At 42.3% G+C, this 14,351-nt stretch overlaps 1 protein-coding gene across 1 annotated transcript; it reads right to left on the bottom strand.

Moving 5' to 3' along the window:
- Window positions 1-1,938: 1,938 nt before the first annotated feature.
- LOC110285368 (membrane-spanning 4-domains subfamily A member 6D) lies at window positions 1,939-13,255 on the bottom strand. Its single transcript, XM_021151464.2, has 7 exons — window positions 13,132-13,255; window positions 11,650-11,812; window positions 10,329-10,463; window positions 8,182-8,238; window positions 5,313-5,519; window positions 3,300-3,401; window positions 1,939-2,513 (listed from the first exon to the last, which is right to left on the bottom strand). The coding sequence occupies exons 2-7, from the start codon at window positions 11,794-11,796 to the stop codon at window positions 2,418-2,420; spliced, it is 744 nt and encodes a 247-aa protein (XP_021007123.1). The 5' UTR covers window positions 11,797-11,812; window positions 13,132-13,255; the 3' UTR covers window positions 1,939-2,417.
- Window positions 13,256-14,351: the final 1,096 nt, after the last annotated feature.

Here is a 14,351-nt window from a genome sequence, read left to right as displayed (position 1 = left end):
AGAGACTGAAGGAATGACCATCCAGAGACTGTCCTACCTGGGGATCCATCCCATATACAAAACCCAGACACTATGGTGGATGCCAACAAGAACTTTCTGACAGGAGTCTGATACAGCTGTCTCCTGAGAGGCTCTGCCAGTGCCTGACAAATACAGAAGTGGATGCTCACAGCCAAACATTAGACAGAGCACAGGGTCCCCAAGGAAAGAGCTAGAGAAAGTACCCAAGGAGCTGAAGGGGTTTGCAGCCTCATAGGAGGAACAACAATATGAACTAACCAGTACCCCCCCAGAGCTCTCTGGGACTAAACCACCAACCAAAGAAAACACATGGTGGGACTCATGGCTCTAGCTGCATCCTCTAGCAGAGGATGGCCTAATTGGTCATCAATGGGAGGAGAGGCCCTTGGTCCTGTGAAGGTTCGATGCCCCCAGGATAGGGGAATGCCAGGGCCAGGAAGTGGGAGTCGGTTGAGCTGGTGAGCAGGGGGAGTGGAGAGGGATTAGGAGGTTTTTGGAGGGGAATCTAGAAAAGGGGATAACATTTGCAGTGTAAATAAAGAAAATATATAATAAGAAAGAAGGAAAGAAGGAAAGAAAGAGAGCGAGAAAAGAGAAGGGGAGGGTAGGAGTCGGGAGGGCAGGGGAGGGGAGGGGAGGGGAGGGGAGGGGAGGGGAGGAGAGGAGAGGGAGGGGAAGGGAGGAGAGGGGAGGGGAGGGGAGGGGAGGAGAGGGGAGGGGAGGGGAGGGGAGGGGAGGGGAGGGGAGGGGAGGGGAGGGGAGGGGAGGGGAGGGGAGGGGAGGGGAGGAGAGGAGAGGAGGGAGGAGGGAGGAGGGAGGAGGGAGGAGGGAGGAGGGAGGAGGGAGGAGGGAGGAGGGAGGAGGGAGGAGAGAGGAGGGAGGAGGGAGGAGAGAGGAGGAGGGAGGAGGGAGGAGGGAGGAGAGAGGAGAGAGGAGAGAGGAGGGAGGAGGGAGGAGAGAGGAGAGAGGAGGGAGGAGAGAGGAGAGAGGAGGGAGGAGGGAGGAGGGAGGAGTGAGGAGAGAGGAGGGAGGAGGAGGAGAGAGAGGAGGAGAGAGGAGGAGAGAGGAGGAGAGAGGAGAGAGGAGAGAGGAGAGAGGAGGGAGGAGGGAGGAGAGAGGAGGGAGGAGGGAGGAGGGAGGAGGGAGGAGGGAGGAGGGAGGAGAGAGGAGGGAGGAGGGAGGAGAGAGGAGAGAGGAGAGAGGAGGGAGGAGGGAGGAGGGAGGAGGGAGGGGAGAGAGGAGGAGAGAGGAGGAGAGAGGAGGAGAGAGGAGGAGAGAGGAGGAGAGAGGAGGAGAGAGGAGAGAGGAGAGAGGAGAGAGGAGGGAGGAGGGAGGAGGGAGGAGAGAGGAGGGAGGAGAGAGGAGAGAGGAGGAGAGAGGAGGAGAGAGGAGGAGAGAGGAGGGAGGAGGGAGGAGGGAAGAGGGAGGAGAGAGGAGAGAGGAGAGAGAGGAGGAGAGAGGAGGAGAGAGGAGGGAGGAGGGAGGAGAGAGGAGGGAGGAGGGAGGAGGGAGGAGGGAGGAGGGAGGAGAGAGAGGAGGAGAGAGGAGGAGAGAGGAGAGAGGAGAGAGGAGAGAGGAGGAGAGAGGAGGAGAGAGGAGGAGAGAGGAGGAGAGAGGAGGAGAGAGGAGGAGAGAGGAGGAGAGAGGAGGAGAGAGGAGGAGAGAGGAGAGAGGAGAGAAGAGGAGAGGAGAGGAGAGGAGAGGAGAGGAGAGGAGAGGAGAGGAGAGGAGAGGAGAGAAGAGAAGAAGAAAGTTGTCCTTATTTTTTCTTAGTAAACACTGAGTATTTTTGGTTAGATTTTCTTTGAAACTTTTGGTAGCGCTTAGGAGGGAAGAAAGGTAGTTTATCTTGATGTGTCTATGTCAAGTGATCTGCCATGTGCTTAAATGCAAAAACAAAATTGTACAAATGAAATGTGGGATTATATAAAGACTTTATTTGGAGGCTAATGTTTTTTATGCTCTTTGAGACTTCATAAGAGGTGACTTGTCTTCATGTGCTTTGAATAAAATAGATGCCATGAAGTCCATGCCACACGCACAGAATATGATCTCAGACCCTAGTCAGTACCTCCTGCAGCCAAGTAACAAGGATAAGAAGAACTGTTGCCCATTGGCTCCACCATGATCCTATAAAACATTCTTCTAGTTTTTAGAGAAAATAATTGGGGCTCTTTGACCACTACATAAATTGAAATTTACAGGTCTGTGTTTTGACTGGAGTCAAATCAAGAGCATACTACTGAACCCAGCCAGTTAGTATGTTTTTCATGGTTGCTGATTAACCAATACACACATTAAGATATTAAGATATTAAGCATTGTTGTCACACAGTAAATGGCTTTTCTAAATCATGTTAAAGACAGATTTTCTGCTATATAACCTCTACTTAATTCTTATGAAGTCAATATGCTTTCATATGTAGGGTTACAAAGTGACTCTGAAGATACACTGGATTTATTCTTTGAGTTCTGAGACAGGAAAATTACATTCTAGAAAAAAAAGAAAACATATCAAGTGTCAGACTTTACTCAGATTTAACTGAATAATGTGAAGCTATTTACCTCCAGCTACAGATAAATAGATACAGTTATAAATATAATTTCCTTCCAAGTTTTACATAGGCTTCATCTTCATTGAAAGACGAGAACAGTTGTCTACTAACTTCCCAAAACTATTTCATGTTCATCACATTGTATTCATTCACAATGTATAATAAGACTTAGGCTGATGAAAAGTTTTCAGTTGAGTTAAGCTCTGTGTGACTTGATTTAACATATCCTTAGTATCTTTGAGGTAAGGAAGATTTTTAAGATCTCAAAGTGGGCTAAACACATTCAGTGTGCAACAAGCCATTGCCAGGTTAAGACTGTTAGAGAATAGTTACTCTTAGAGAAATTTTCCTGAGTAGAAGGGAGGCAGCTATGTTCTAGTTTGAGTGAGCAGTATAGTCAGGAATCCCTGACTATAGGCAAACTCAATGTAATGCCAAGAGATACATTTAACTTTCTCAAACTTATGATTGTTTATTTGGGGGGGAAAAAAGAACCAAGATATATGTGATATACAACTATTTCTTGTCCAGGTATTCCTTATCATCTATACTTCTGTCTCCTCTCTCCAATATCTACTAAGGACCCTCCCCATTAAAAAAAAACCAAACCACGTGGTATACATTTCACGATGGCTGATTATTCTGTCTGATATTCTTAGTGGCATTGACTAATATATCCCAGAGGAACACCAGGGAATATTCAAGCGGCCTCTAGCATACTTACCCCAGAAAAAGCAGAGCAGCTCTGTTTCCACCACAGCGTGGCAGTGAGGACAGCCAGGCTAAACTCCAACACAGTGCTGATTAGCATCAGTGAAAAGACTCCCTAAATTCAGGAGAAGAAAGGTCGATGTGACTGAGTCAGCTGAAGCCCTCATACCTGGGTGGGAGGTGACTGTAGAGATGAAACCATCTCCACCATCAGAAAGGGGAAAGGATCTTCCCAAACCTACAAACGGGCTAACGTTGTTGCCTTGTCCCTTCATTGCTTGGAGGAAGTGGGTGAAGATGACAAACTAAATCAACAAAGCCTTTTTCTGCCATTTCTCACCCTTCTTGGACATGGATTCTGACTACACTGTTCACTCAATGAGGAAGCAGAGAGGAGTAGTGACCCCAGGTCAGAGTCAACAGTTCCTGCTCTTGGCTCTCTTGATTAGTGTGGGGCTGGGCAAGTCTTTGATTTTCTAGCTTCTGTATGCTCTCTTATCTCACCTGTGTAGTATTTCCTCTGCAGAGACTTGTGAGGGTTAGTGAGATTCTGACCATGCAAGCAAACTCTGTAAAAGTCGGCATTGATAGAACCTTCTTCCTTAGGATGGATTTGTGTGTGTGTGTGTGTGTGTGTGTGTGTGTGTGTGTGTGTGATGGTGAAAAGGCAGAAAAGCAATCAAGTTTCTAAGTCTGTGACATCAAAAATCAACTCAAAGAAGGATCTAAGTGAAGAACGCATATCCCGTGACTCTGTCCCAAGGTCTTCATGAAGGTCGCTTGATAGGAAGGGAGATGAGTGTCACACTGTAAACTCTTCATTTATCTGCGCACACACACAGGTAGAAAAGAGACGGAGCATGCCTCCAGTACCTAGACACTGTCCCAGGAAATACACTCAAGCCAGTCTCTGACTTACAGTGTGAAACTATCCCATGATGCCATCATTCTTTGTGGTCCACCCAGATTCCTTACCCAATGCTTCTAAAATCAGGCATAGTTATTCCAGATGTTAATTTACTCACATTGTTATGTGTCTCTTTTAAAATAAATGCAAACTTTTTTTTAATTGTTGTGGTTTTCATAACTAAGGAAAACTCCCTGGGGCCCAGCTCCATAAGGAACTGAGAAAGCCTGGGGTTGAGAACTATTTGTAGCTTGTCCAGCTGTCTCTTGCTCATCTGACTTTTATGGTTACAGGACTATGGATGTGTTTCTGATAAGATGGAGGCTCTCACATCACTGCCAGTTACTCTTCTCCATTTCTCTGTATTTCTTTTTCTCCTCATTTAACAATCCCATCTCTTTGTGTTGTAATGAAAGCAGTCTTGAGCTCACCTCCACACGGGCTTGGTGCTCCTTGCTACTGTGATTACTGGAGGGAGTAGATGCCCTGACTTCCCCCTGCCCCCGCACTTCCCACGCTGTTTCTCAACTTGTGGCTGAGGTTTGCTTGGTTCACTTCATGCCTGTACCACATACATGCACCATGGTTCATGCATTTCCTGATCATCTGTTTTCTTTTATTTTGTTTTTTCTGGTATGCTTGCCTCTCTTCACTCACTACCCCATAAAGTAAGACTCTTGGTTTGACAACCTCATCCTTTATGCCTCTAAAACTGCATCCTTTATTCCTCTAATACCTTCTTAAGTCTTAGAAAATAGGGGTGGTCTTTATAGTTTTATCATCTACTTAATTTGGTAATTTCCCTCAATATTTTGCTATTACTACACGACCCAATCTGTGTAGAATTTTAACAATATGTTCATTCTTGCCTCTGTCTTCCATGACTCTGGCTTTATCCTAAATGTACAAGCAAGAGTTAGAATAAAAATAAAAATTTCCATGAAAATGCCACAATGAAACCAATTACTTTATATGTTAGTTTTAAAAACTAATAAATTAAAAACAAAAACAACAACAACAACAACAAAAGAATGAACAGAGTTTTGAATCAGGGAACAGAAGAAGTGTGCTGTCAAAAACATCTTTAAAACCTGGAACATTTCCTTTTGAAATACTTACAGTCAGAGCAGCTTTGGCCATGAAGCAGCTGTTTGATGGCTCAGGGCGAAAGTAATGATAAGGGTCTTGGGTTGTGTCTAGTTGTGTGAAAGCCAGATTACATTGCTGCAAGGCAGGCTCTAAAGCAGCCAAACTGACAGAGAGAATAATGATGCCTGTAAGAGCAGAGAGGACACTCAGGATGCTCAGGGCTAGGCTGCTGTGAACCTGGAATGACAACACACATCACATATGCCTCTTATTCACTACACTATAATAGGCCCAGCTGCTTGTCTCTTTCAGGATCTAAACCTACAATAGTTTATTTCTCAATGCCCTCTAGTGTCTGCAAACATATAAACCCAGAAGGTAAATTATGATTGAGTAAGTATGATCCCATGCCAGACAGCACTTCAGAGGCAGGGAAGAAAATATTGTCTATCAGCTTCATCTATGACTACAAGTAGCATCCTGTTAGATAAGCCTGAAAACTCTCCGATAGTGTGTAGCCAAAGGTGGGAGTGCAGAACCCAAATTTTCCCTATCTACCAATACCTTTATTGATACAGTTTGGATCTTGCATGCCTCCCCTACTCCCAAAACATTGTGTGGTGAAGACCTAATTTCCAGGTGGATGCTAGTGTAAAGTGGTAGAAACATTTGCCAGTGTAGCCTGATTGAAGATTTGTCATACCTTGTTTCCCAACATGCTCTGCCTCTCTAGTGGTTCCAAAGGAACAGATTCACACAGTCATGCATGAAGACTTCTTAAAACGTGAGCCCAAATAAACCTTTCTTCTTCATAAGTTGATTCATCCCATGTGTTTGTTGCAGAAAAGTAAATCTGACTTATATACTTAGAGACCTCCATGGAACCCCCAGGAACACACAAGAGTGGTAGGTAGAGTAGTCAATACTCCCACCACCTGGCATACAACCTCTCTCTCAAAAGCACATACACCTGAAGATAAATGCGAGGACATGGTTTGTAACATCAACCAGGCCCTGGGGTGTGCATAAGCACATGACTGGCTATGTTAAGGGTAAGGTACAGAAGACTCTATCCTTTGTCAAAAGAGGACAAAGAATAATACAATATGAACACAAACAGTGAGAGGAAGAAAGAAAGCAGTCAAGACTGGGTGAATGTCAAGACACAAGACCAGATATCCCCAGACTTAGTGTTCTCAAGTAGTCAGTTCCTCAGTGACTGTCTGCTGCCACCCTGGATCTCATGCTATACCATTCACAATGTAGGGAGATAAATAAACTGGTCTCAGAAGCAGCTTTCTTTCTTCCTTAGTTTATCAAATGTGAGAATTGAGCTAAGACTTCCTACAGGTTATAGATATATGTATGAAGGTAACAGAATATACCCAACTGTCATATATTAGAGTGTGATTTGGCCTGATAGGCTACTTTTCTTTTCAGGATTAAATAGATCACTTAGTTCTGATGCTTTGAAACACTAACAAGTCATACTCATTAACTTCTTGATCAATAGTCACAATTGGCATGCTGAAAGTGAGTCCTGACAAAAGTGTCGTAATTCATGTGTTATAGTTTAAATGTGGAAGAAAACTCCTCATGTGAACAACATCTAATCTGTTTTCTTAAGTTCTTCATTTAGTGGGTGAAATTATACAGTAAACTCACAACAGATGTACCTTTTCTATAAGCCTTTTCATTCCACCACTGATAAAAATTTAATATTTTGTGGAAGAATTTTTGTTGTTTTGACAAAGTGTCTCATGTGATCAGCTTGAGGGAATAATGAAATATTTTGTCTCATGCCATGGATCAGACCATAATCATGGAGAGGTATAGAGGAATTTTTATCCAACAACATAGCTGCTTTGGCAAGGGATCACATCCAAAGACCTAGCTCTGTGTAAACTGGCTGGAATGCAGACATGTCCTCAGTACACACATTTAAAGATAGAATTATTTTGTAGAGTGAAGCAGCATATTTGAAAGTGATGACTAATTGAGAGGTAGACAAAGTGATGAATCAGAGAAAGATTTGACAGAAAGAGTTGGGGAAACCCAGCTCTCATGAGAGCAGCACAAAGAAAGAATCTATTTAAGAGCAGTGCAGGAAGGGAGCATCAGTCACTTGAGACAGTGCACTGAGAGCAGTGAATGGTGTTGAGTTCATTCATGAGTTCATGTAGTTCAATGCAGGTCAGCAGAGGCAGCTGAAGACAGAGAATAAGAAGGAGCCAGATTAGAGCAAATTGCCAAAGTTAGTTTAAGGCCAAGCAAAGCAATTCAGCTAGAAGACAGATTAAATCAGTCAGTTTGCAGAGGAATTTGAGCCAAAACAGCTGAGTTAAACTGGCCAGCCAGAGTTCAGAAAGAACTAGAAAAGGTGAGCTTATTCAGCAGTAAGCTTCCAAGATGACAATTGTACCAGGTGAATAAAAGTTACATTTACAGAGAGGAGTTGGCAAAGCAGAAAAAGATCACATGCTGATGAAAGACAAAGAGGAAAAAAGGTTTTTTTTTCCCCCTTTTGCTTCCTTTTAGACCATCTGAATCTTCAGCTTATAAACGGCTCCAGAGGTATGACTACTAATCTCCTAGGTATGCCCTAATGCAATGAAATTGATGATACCAGAGCCTGTTATTTATAGACAGCAGATTTTTTTTCATGAGATTCTTGGTCTCTGATTGTTAATATCATATAGGCTTTTGGGCACCAGGGCAGGAAAAACACACTCTGTACGGGGTTACAGAGAATTCAGAGTAAGCTCCTAAGTCTAAGAAATAGCTTCTAACTTTGAATATGGAGAAACTGGCTTAGGATTTTTTGGGGGGAATGGGGGCTTGGAAGTGTTCTTACTAAGTTCCATCTCCATTAGTTGTAGGTTATAGCTCTTGTACTCACCAAAGGCTTAGTCATCTTTTTCTCTGTGATAATAGACAGAATTCCAGAGATGGCAAACTGCTCAGGGAAGACAAAAACATTGTCAAGTCATCTTGCAAGTATAGAATAACTGCAGTGTTAGTATCTGGGGCCTATGAAGCACTCCAATGGGAAAAGCTCTGGTAAAAACTGACCGGTGATTTTAGACACATGTAGATGCATAGATGTTCTCCTTGCCCATGTGATACATAGAAAGTTTTTGAGAAAAGATAGATTTGAGCTTGAATCTATACCCTTAAAATTAATGAGCACCTTAAAAGATAGCAATGAGTATTTTTATGGGAAAGAAAATTTTGGGAGTCTAATCTTTGAATAAAAATACAAGATAATAGTTTAGAATGAAAAGTACCAAGAAATTGCAGTTTTGGATCTGTATCTCCATTAATAAAGGAATATCATTTACTTGGTGGCATACATTAAACCACATTTAAATATCTGAGCAAATCCCATGCTGAGTAATGTTTTTCAAGTGCTGTCATACTCAGTGTGCTAGTATTTTGATGAAGAATTTTGAAATTACATTCTTGAGAATTTCACCTGTAATTTCCTTTTCTTGTAATACCTTTGTTTGGCTTTTGTGCAAGAATAAGACTAGCTTGAAATGGCTTCTGAAGTGTATCCTTCAAATTTTTTAAGAGTTTGAAAATAATATCTACTTGTTCCTTAAAGAAAAAACAGGATCCAATTTGTTAACTGCAGAGCAAGATCTGAAAACCAGCTCTTATCTGGACACCAGGTGAATGAGAACAAAAGGCAGGAGGGCTAGATGGTGTGAACTCTTTCTTAAACACTGTTCAGAAAGTCAAGCAAAATATGTTCTCAGACTCAGTAGATTTAAGAAAGTTAAGTAATAGAACGTTTCTGAAGATGAATTTTAAAATGCAAGACCATCTGATGTTTCAGTCTCCAGAATTTATCAATGTGCCCATACACATAATTCCTTTTCTTGGTGATGTTGAGGGTTAAATCCAGCCCCTCATACATACTACTCCAGTGGTCTACTGTTGAGCTTCTGCATCAGCTCTAAGTGTGTGTTCTTAAAGTTAAACTAAAAGTAACTCAATGACTTTTCCCATGGGAACAATGCTGATTGACATGAGAAGACCACAGAATGAAAAGGAAGAAAACTTGAAGAATAAAGACAACACCACAACTCCATGCAGAGGGTTACTTCAGCAGTGAAATGGTGTTGACAGCATGAATCTTTCACATGATCTGACAGAATGGCACTTCCCCTCTCTCATCTCCTATTCATTCATTATCCTGGCCTCAATTAGATCTGCAAACAGTCCACAAAATGTTGGCCAACGACTATCAAAGTCATCAAGTAAAGTCACCATAAGGAAAACATAAGAGGTTTAGATGAGGAAGTCAGGAGAAAACCAAGAAGGGACAACAACTAAGGGTTCTAGAATGGACCCTGGGACAAAGGAAGAATATTCATGGACAATGGATGAAGTCAATGTATTGGCCTCACTAACGCAGAAATCATTGACACAACAGATCTGTGGATGAATCAAAGGAAGAAATGTAGGAAGGAAAAAAAACCTGTAACTGAGCTGTAATAATCAGATGGGAAGCCACAGTGACATGAAAACTCAATTCTGAGTGAAATTCATCTACATCAGTCTACAGGAGAGCCATCCTCTGAGAAAAGGACCTTCATGACCTCCTCACCCCAAACATGAAGCAGGCTCAGAGGAATATCCAGTCTATCACCCTGAATGCCTCTAACAAAGTCAGATCCTAAAAACGAAAGTGTTCTTTTCCTCAGTGCGGTCCACTGTATGACCTTGCACGAAACAGAAAGTTCTAGATCATTTGGGTGCCACTTCCTAGACTTTTCCCTAAAGCCTGGAAGCCACTAAACTCATGAGCTCAAGAGATGTCATGAAGGTGTAATATTGACAAGAAATATTTATTTGAGCTACATGAAAATACTTTCAAGATGACATAACGGCTGCCCTTCCACACTAAGACCTTCTCTGATAACAGACAGAAGAACAAGGTCTACCATTGACCTCTTTTTCACAGTATACAGAAATGCAGCTAGATGAAAACTCCCTTCTGTAGCCTCCCCATCTTATTCCCCACAGAAGTCTACTTACAAACAAAGCTCCTACAAATGGGTAGCCAGATTCTAACAGGACGGAAAACACTGAGGTAAAGTGTACATTGGAGGGAACAGATGCCAAAATGATTCCCAGAGCCAACACCATCACAGCACACATGATCTGGATTGCCTGTTGAGTGAGAGAAGGGAGATGGTGATTAAACCAGCAATGACAAGAAGGACCTCTCCACTTTTCCCATGGTGCCCGTGCATTGTCATCTTCTACAACATCCCAGTGAGCACACAGACACTGTACAAGCTCTGCAGTGAGAGAGGAAAGTTCATTCTGGCATGGATGTAGTTCTGCCAGAACGTTGAGTCACCTTCAATTATTTCTGTCATGCTCATGACCCCTTCTGGCATCTTCTGGCTGAGGCTGAGTGCATAGTTAGCAAGTCTCCTGCTCCCTCTTGTGGGAGGAAGAGATATCTGAAAGCCCACTCACTGAGAACTAGAATGTGGAAACCTCTCCACACATCAAGCAGATCCCACAGAACACCACATAGGACTAGCCTCTCTGCCCTGCTCCACAGCACCTTCAGTCCAGGTGCCCGGTCTGGTGATCCCTTGCCTCTATATTAAAAGGGAAATTTTATCTTCCTGATGCCCTTCTTTACCTCACAGACTCACAACTGTTGTAATTTTGATTAAGCAAATTTATAAATGTTTTGTTACATGAGCTTCAAAGAAATCCAGAGAATTGAATGTATGTCCAAGCTAAGACCATCAGTTCCATTAAGTTTTGGGACTGAGTAACACAGAGGCCCATGCAGTGTGTTTCATAGAAACAACACTGACAAAACACCTTCATCTTTCCTCATAGCACAAAATATATGTTCTTTCTCATCTCCCTGTACCTAAAAGTCTTGTTAGTATGTCCTGGAGGAGCACAGAGAAACAAACCAATGGTCTTTTTTTTTTTTATCATCTCTTCTCACTAAAGAGGAGAAGGATGTTCTGCACTCAATGAGCACATAGAATGTAGCTACAAATGTTTTCATAAATAAAATACTTAGCAAGTACTATCCAAAAATAATAATGATAAAAAAAGAAATAACAAAATCTTGATGGCTGCTGGAATAAGATCATTGAATTACAGCACAAGCACATTAAAACAAGGTAAATACTTGCCAGTTTGTGGAAAGTCTTAGAGATGTAAGCAGCATTCCCAGGGGCTTCCACCAGTCTACAGACCACTCTGTGATCACTCTGTCAAAACTTAAGGCTTCCCACCCCTAAATTTATCTCTGGTCCTAATACATAGAGCCTCACCCTCTGCCCTCCACCCACCCCAGGGTGTTCTGTGTGGAATTTACCGCCATCACTTTGATCTCAGACTTTAGATGTTTCTTCAGGCTGTCTTGGCTCTGGTGGGAAGGCTGGGGTTTGTCTGTTTGGGGAATGCTGATTCCATTTGGTGAAATCACTGTGACAGTCTCACTGGTCACTACTTGTGGAATCATGATGGAGCTCCCACGGCTGGAAGAGAAAATGGACTCAGCTCTTACAAAGAACTGCACACCCATCTTCCCACTCTCAAATCTGTAGGTGAGTACCTTACTGCATTCTTGACTTATCCTCCAAGGGAAGAAACTAGAAGACTAAAGAAAATGTAAAATCCCAAACCTTAGATTCAGAAGGATTTTTTTTTCTGCTTGAGATAGAGGGTTGTTTTTAGACAATGATTATATACATGACATGACAACAACTCCCACTGATCCCAGTGAACAAAGCCAATTGTTCACATAAAACTTGTAGATTGGAACTCTTGAAATGACTCAGCAAATAAAGGCATTTGACTTCAAGCCTGAAGGTCTGAGTTCAATCTGCTGGACCCATGGAGCAGGAGAGATCCATTGCAAGCTATCTGTGACCTGCATATTTGCCTTAACACACATTCACTTGCATGCATACACACATATACACACAAATAACCATAATAAAAAAGACTTTCAAAATGTAGCATTCATTTCCTAGTTGCTATCATGTTTGAGTGCATTGTCCCTTATTTTGATGAGTTTTATCCTCAAGTTGTTCTACCAGTCTTGAGAAACTACTGAGAACTATTTGTTCATTGTTTGTCTCATAGTATTATTTCCAGCATATTTTATCATAGTTTAGAACCCTCACAGTAATTCTATTTGTTAGTAATGTCATAATCAAAAATGAATTTCAGAGGTAAATTTTGATTCATGTGTGAAAATAACACATGATTTTATAATGACATAGGCTTGATGCTAAATAGATATTTAAAGTTTTCGTTATTAACCAGTTGCCTACACACAGTTGGGTGCTGGATCCCAACTGTCTCTGTCTCTGGTTCCTCACCCTATTTTCCCACCTGGCTGTGGCAGCCTGTGTCTAAGTTTCCTCAGTGTGGAGAAGCACCTGAATGCAGAGTGCGAAGCCCTGGAGTTGTAACCTGAGGCTCAAGGTTAGAACTGTGCCCTTGTTAGAAAGGACCAAGTTGCCTGTGGAATTGGTTTCTGAGCTCAGTTTGCCTCTCTTTTCTTTTCCACTCTCAGACCTTAGACTGCCTAATTAGTGAATGGCCTAAAAGCCTTTGCAGGTACAAGAGCTCTGCTTTTGTTAATTACATGACCTTAGGACAGTGACCACCAAGATCATGGAACTAAAAACAGCCAGGACCGATATAAACCCAATACCCATTCCGTTTGCCCATTTAGTTCTGAAGTGTCCCAGTGTCTCCATTGCTTCCATAAGCACCAGCAATCTCTTACAGTGCAATCCCAGAAATAGAGTGCTGTACAGAGGAATTTCTCTTCAGGGTTGCCTACCTGAGCCTGTGCGCCTTGTCACCCAGTCACTTCCAGCGGAGCTCTCAGAAACCCCAAGAGCTTTAACTATGGGTTTTCTCAGTCTGATCCTTGGTTCCTTCTTGTGAACTTCTAACTGTCCCAGCCCTTCCTTCTTCTGTGCTCACTGCACAGGAAGTGGCGCTTACAGTCTGGACATGTGAATGTGTCTTTACTTCCTTTTTCATAAACTTCCAGTAACTAGGAAAATGACTAATTGGACTAGTTCTGGGAGACTTGTAGGTTACTTTTCCTTCCCATAAAATATCATCATGACAGCACTGACATTTTTATCACTGGATTGAATTTTGCGTCTCTCTAATTATCCTAGATCTAGAATACACATTCAGTGGCAGAGCTGAACCTGCTGAGGATCTCAGAGACCCTAATTTCTGATCTGATCCTCAGTGTGCATTATGCTTACGTGTCTATTGGGTGCCAATGAACAGAGTGAACCAAGTTGTTATGAAAACTGACAAAGGTGTTCTTCCGAGCTGGTTTGCTTCTGCAAAGGATAGCATTGCCTCCAGATCCTGACTTAGTGTCAGTGGAGTTCTGCACATTCCATGTTGGCCCACAATGATATGAGTATCACAAAATCAAGCAGTGAGCACAGAAGAAGGAAGGGCTGGGACAGTTAGAAGTTCACAAGAAGGAACCAAGGATCAGACTGTTCTTCCCAAACTTATGAGTCATGAAAGTTGTGGCAGAGATGGAACAAGGAAGATGAACAGAGTTGGATATCATATTCCCCAAGGCCAGTGATCTTGTGGTGTTAAGTAGAATGTCAGTCAGAGTAGCTTTTCTCAGCTCTGTAACTACTCCATGCTAGAGGGATCATGCATGGGGTTAAAAACTAAAATCTACAGGTAAATAAATAATATGCTACATTTTCAAAGGCTTTAATCAATGAACTTAAAATATTTAATGATTTCTGCAAAGCTCAAAAATCTAGATCACTATTAGAATACAACTAAGTCTTTCTTTTGTAGTTAGAGATGGATTCCTGATGTGTTTTCAGTACCCCAGAGAAATTTATTGTAATAAGATGTTGGAATAAAAGCTAGAAACCTCTAGAAGTCTCAACATCATGGAATGTTCTATGTGGTGGCATCTTTTGAAACAGGGATTGTGGAAAGAGCAGCTTTTCTTTAGCAGTTGTGCCACCATTAATGTCAGGATGTCATTCAACACTCTTCACT

This window comes from Mus caroli, unplaced genomic scaffold, assembly GCF_978045245.1.
Source record: "Mus caroli unplaced genomic scaffold, Mus_caroli_1 scaffold_20, whole genome shotgun sequence".
Classification (NCBI taxonomy): Eukaryota; Metazoa; Chordata; class Mammalia; order Rodentia; family Muridae; genus Mus; species Mus caroli.
The sequence above is the reverse complement of the archived record's forward strand: the minus strand, read 5'-3'. Positions and strand labels throughout refer to the sequence as shown.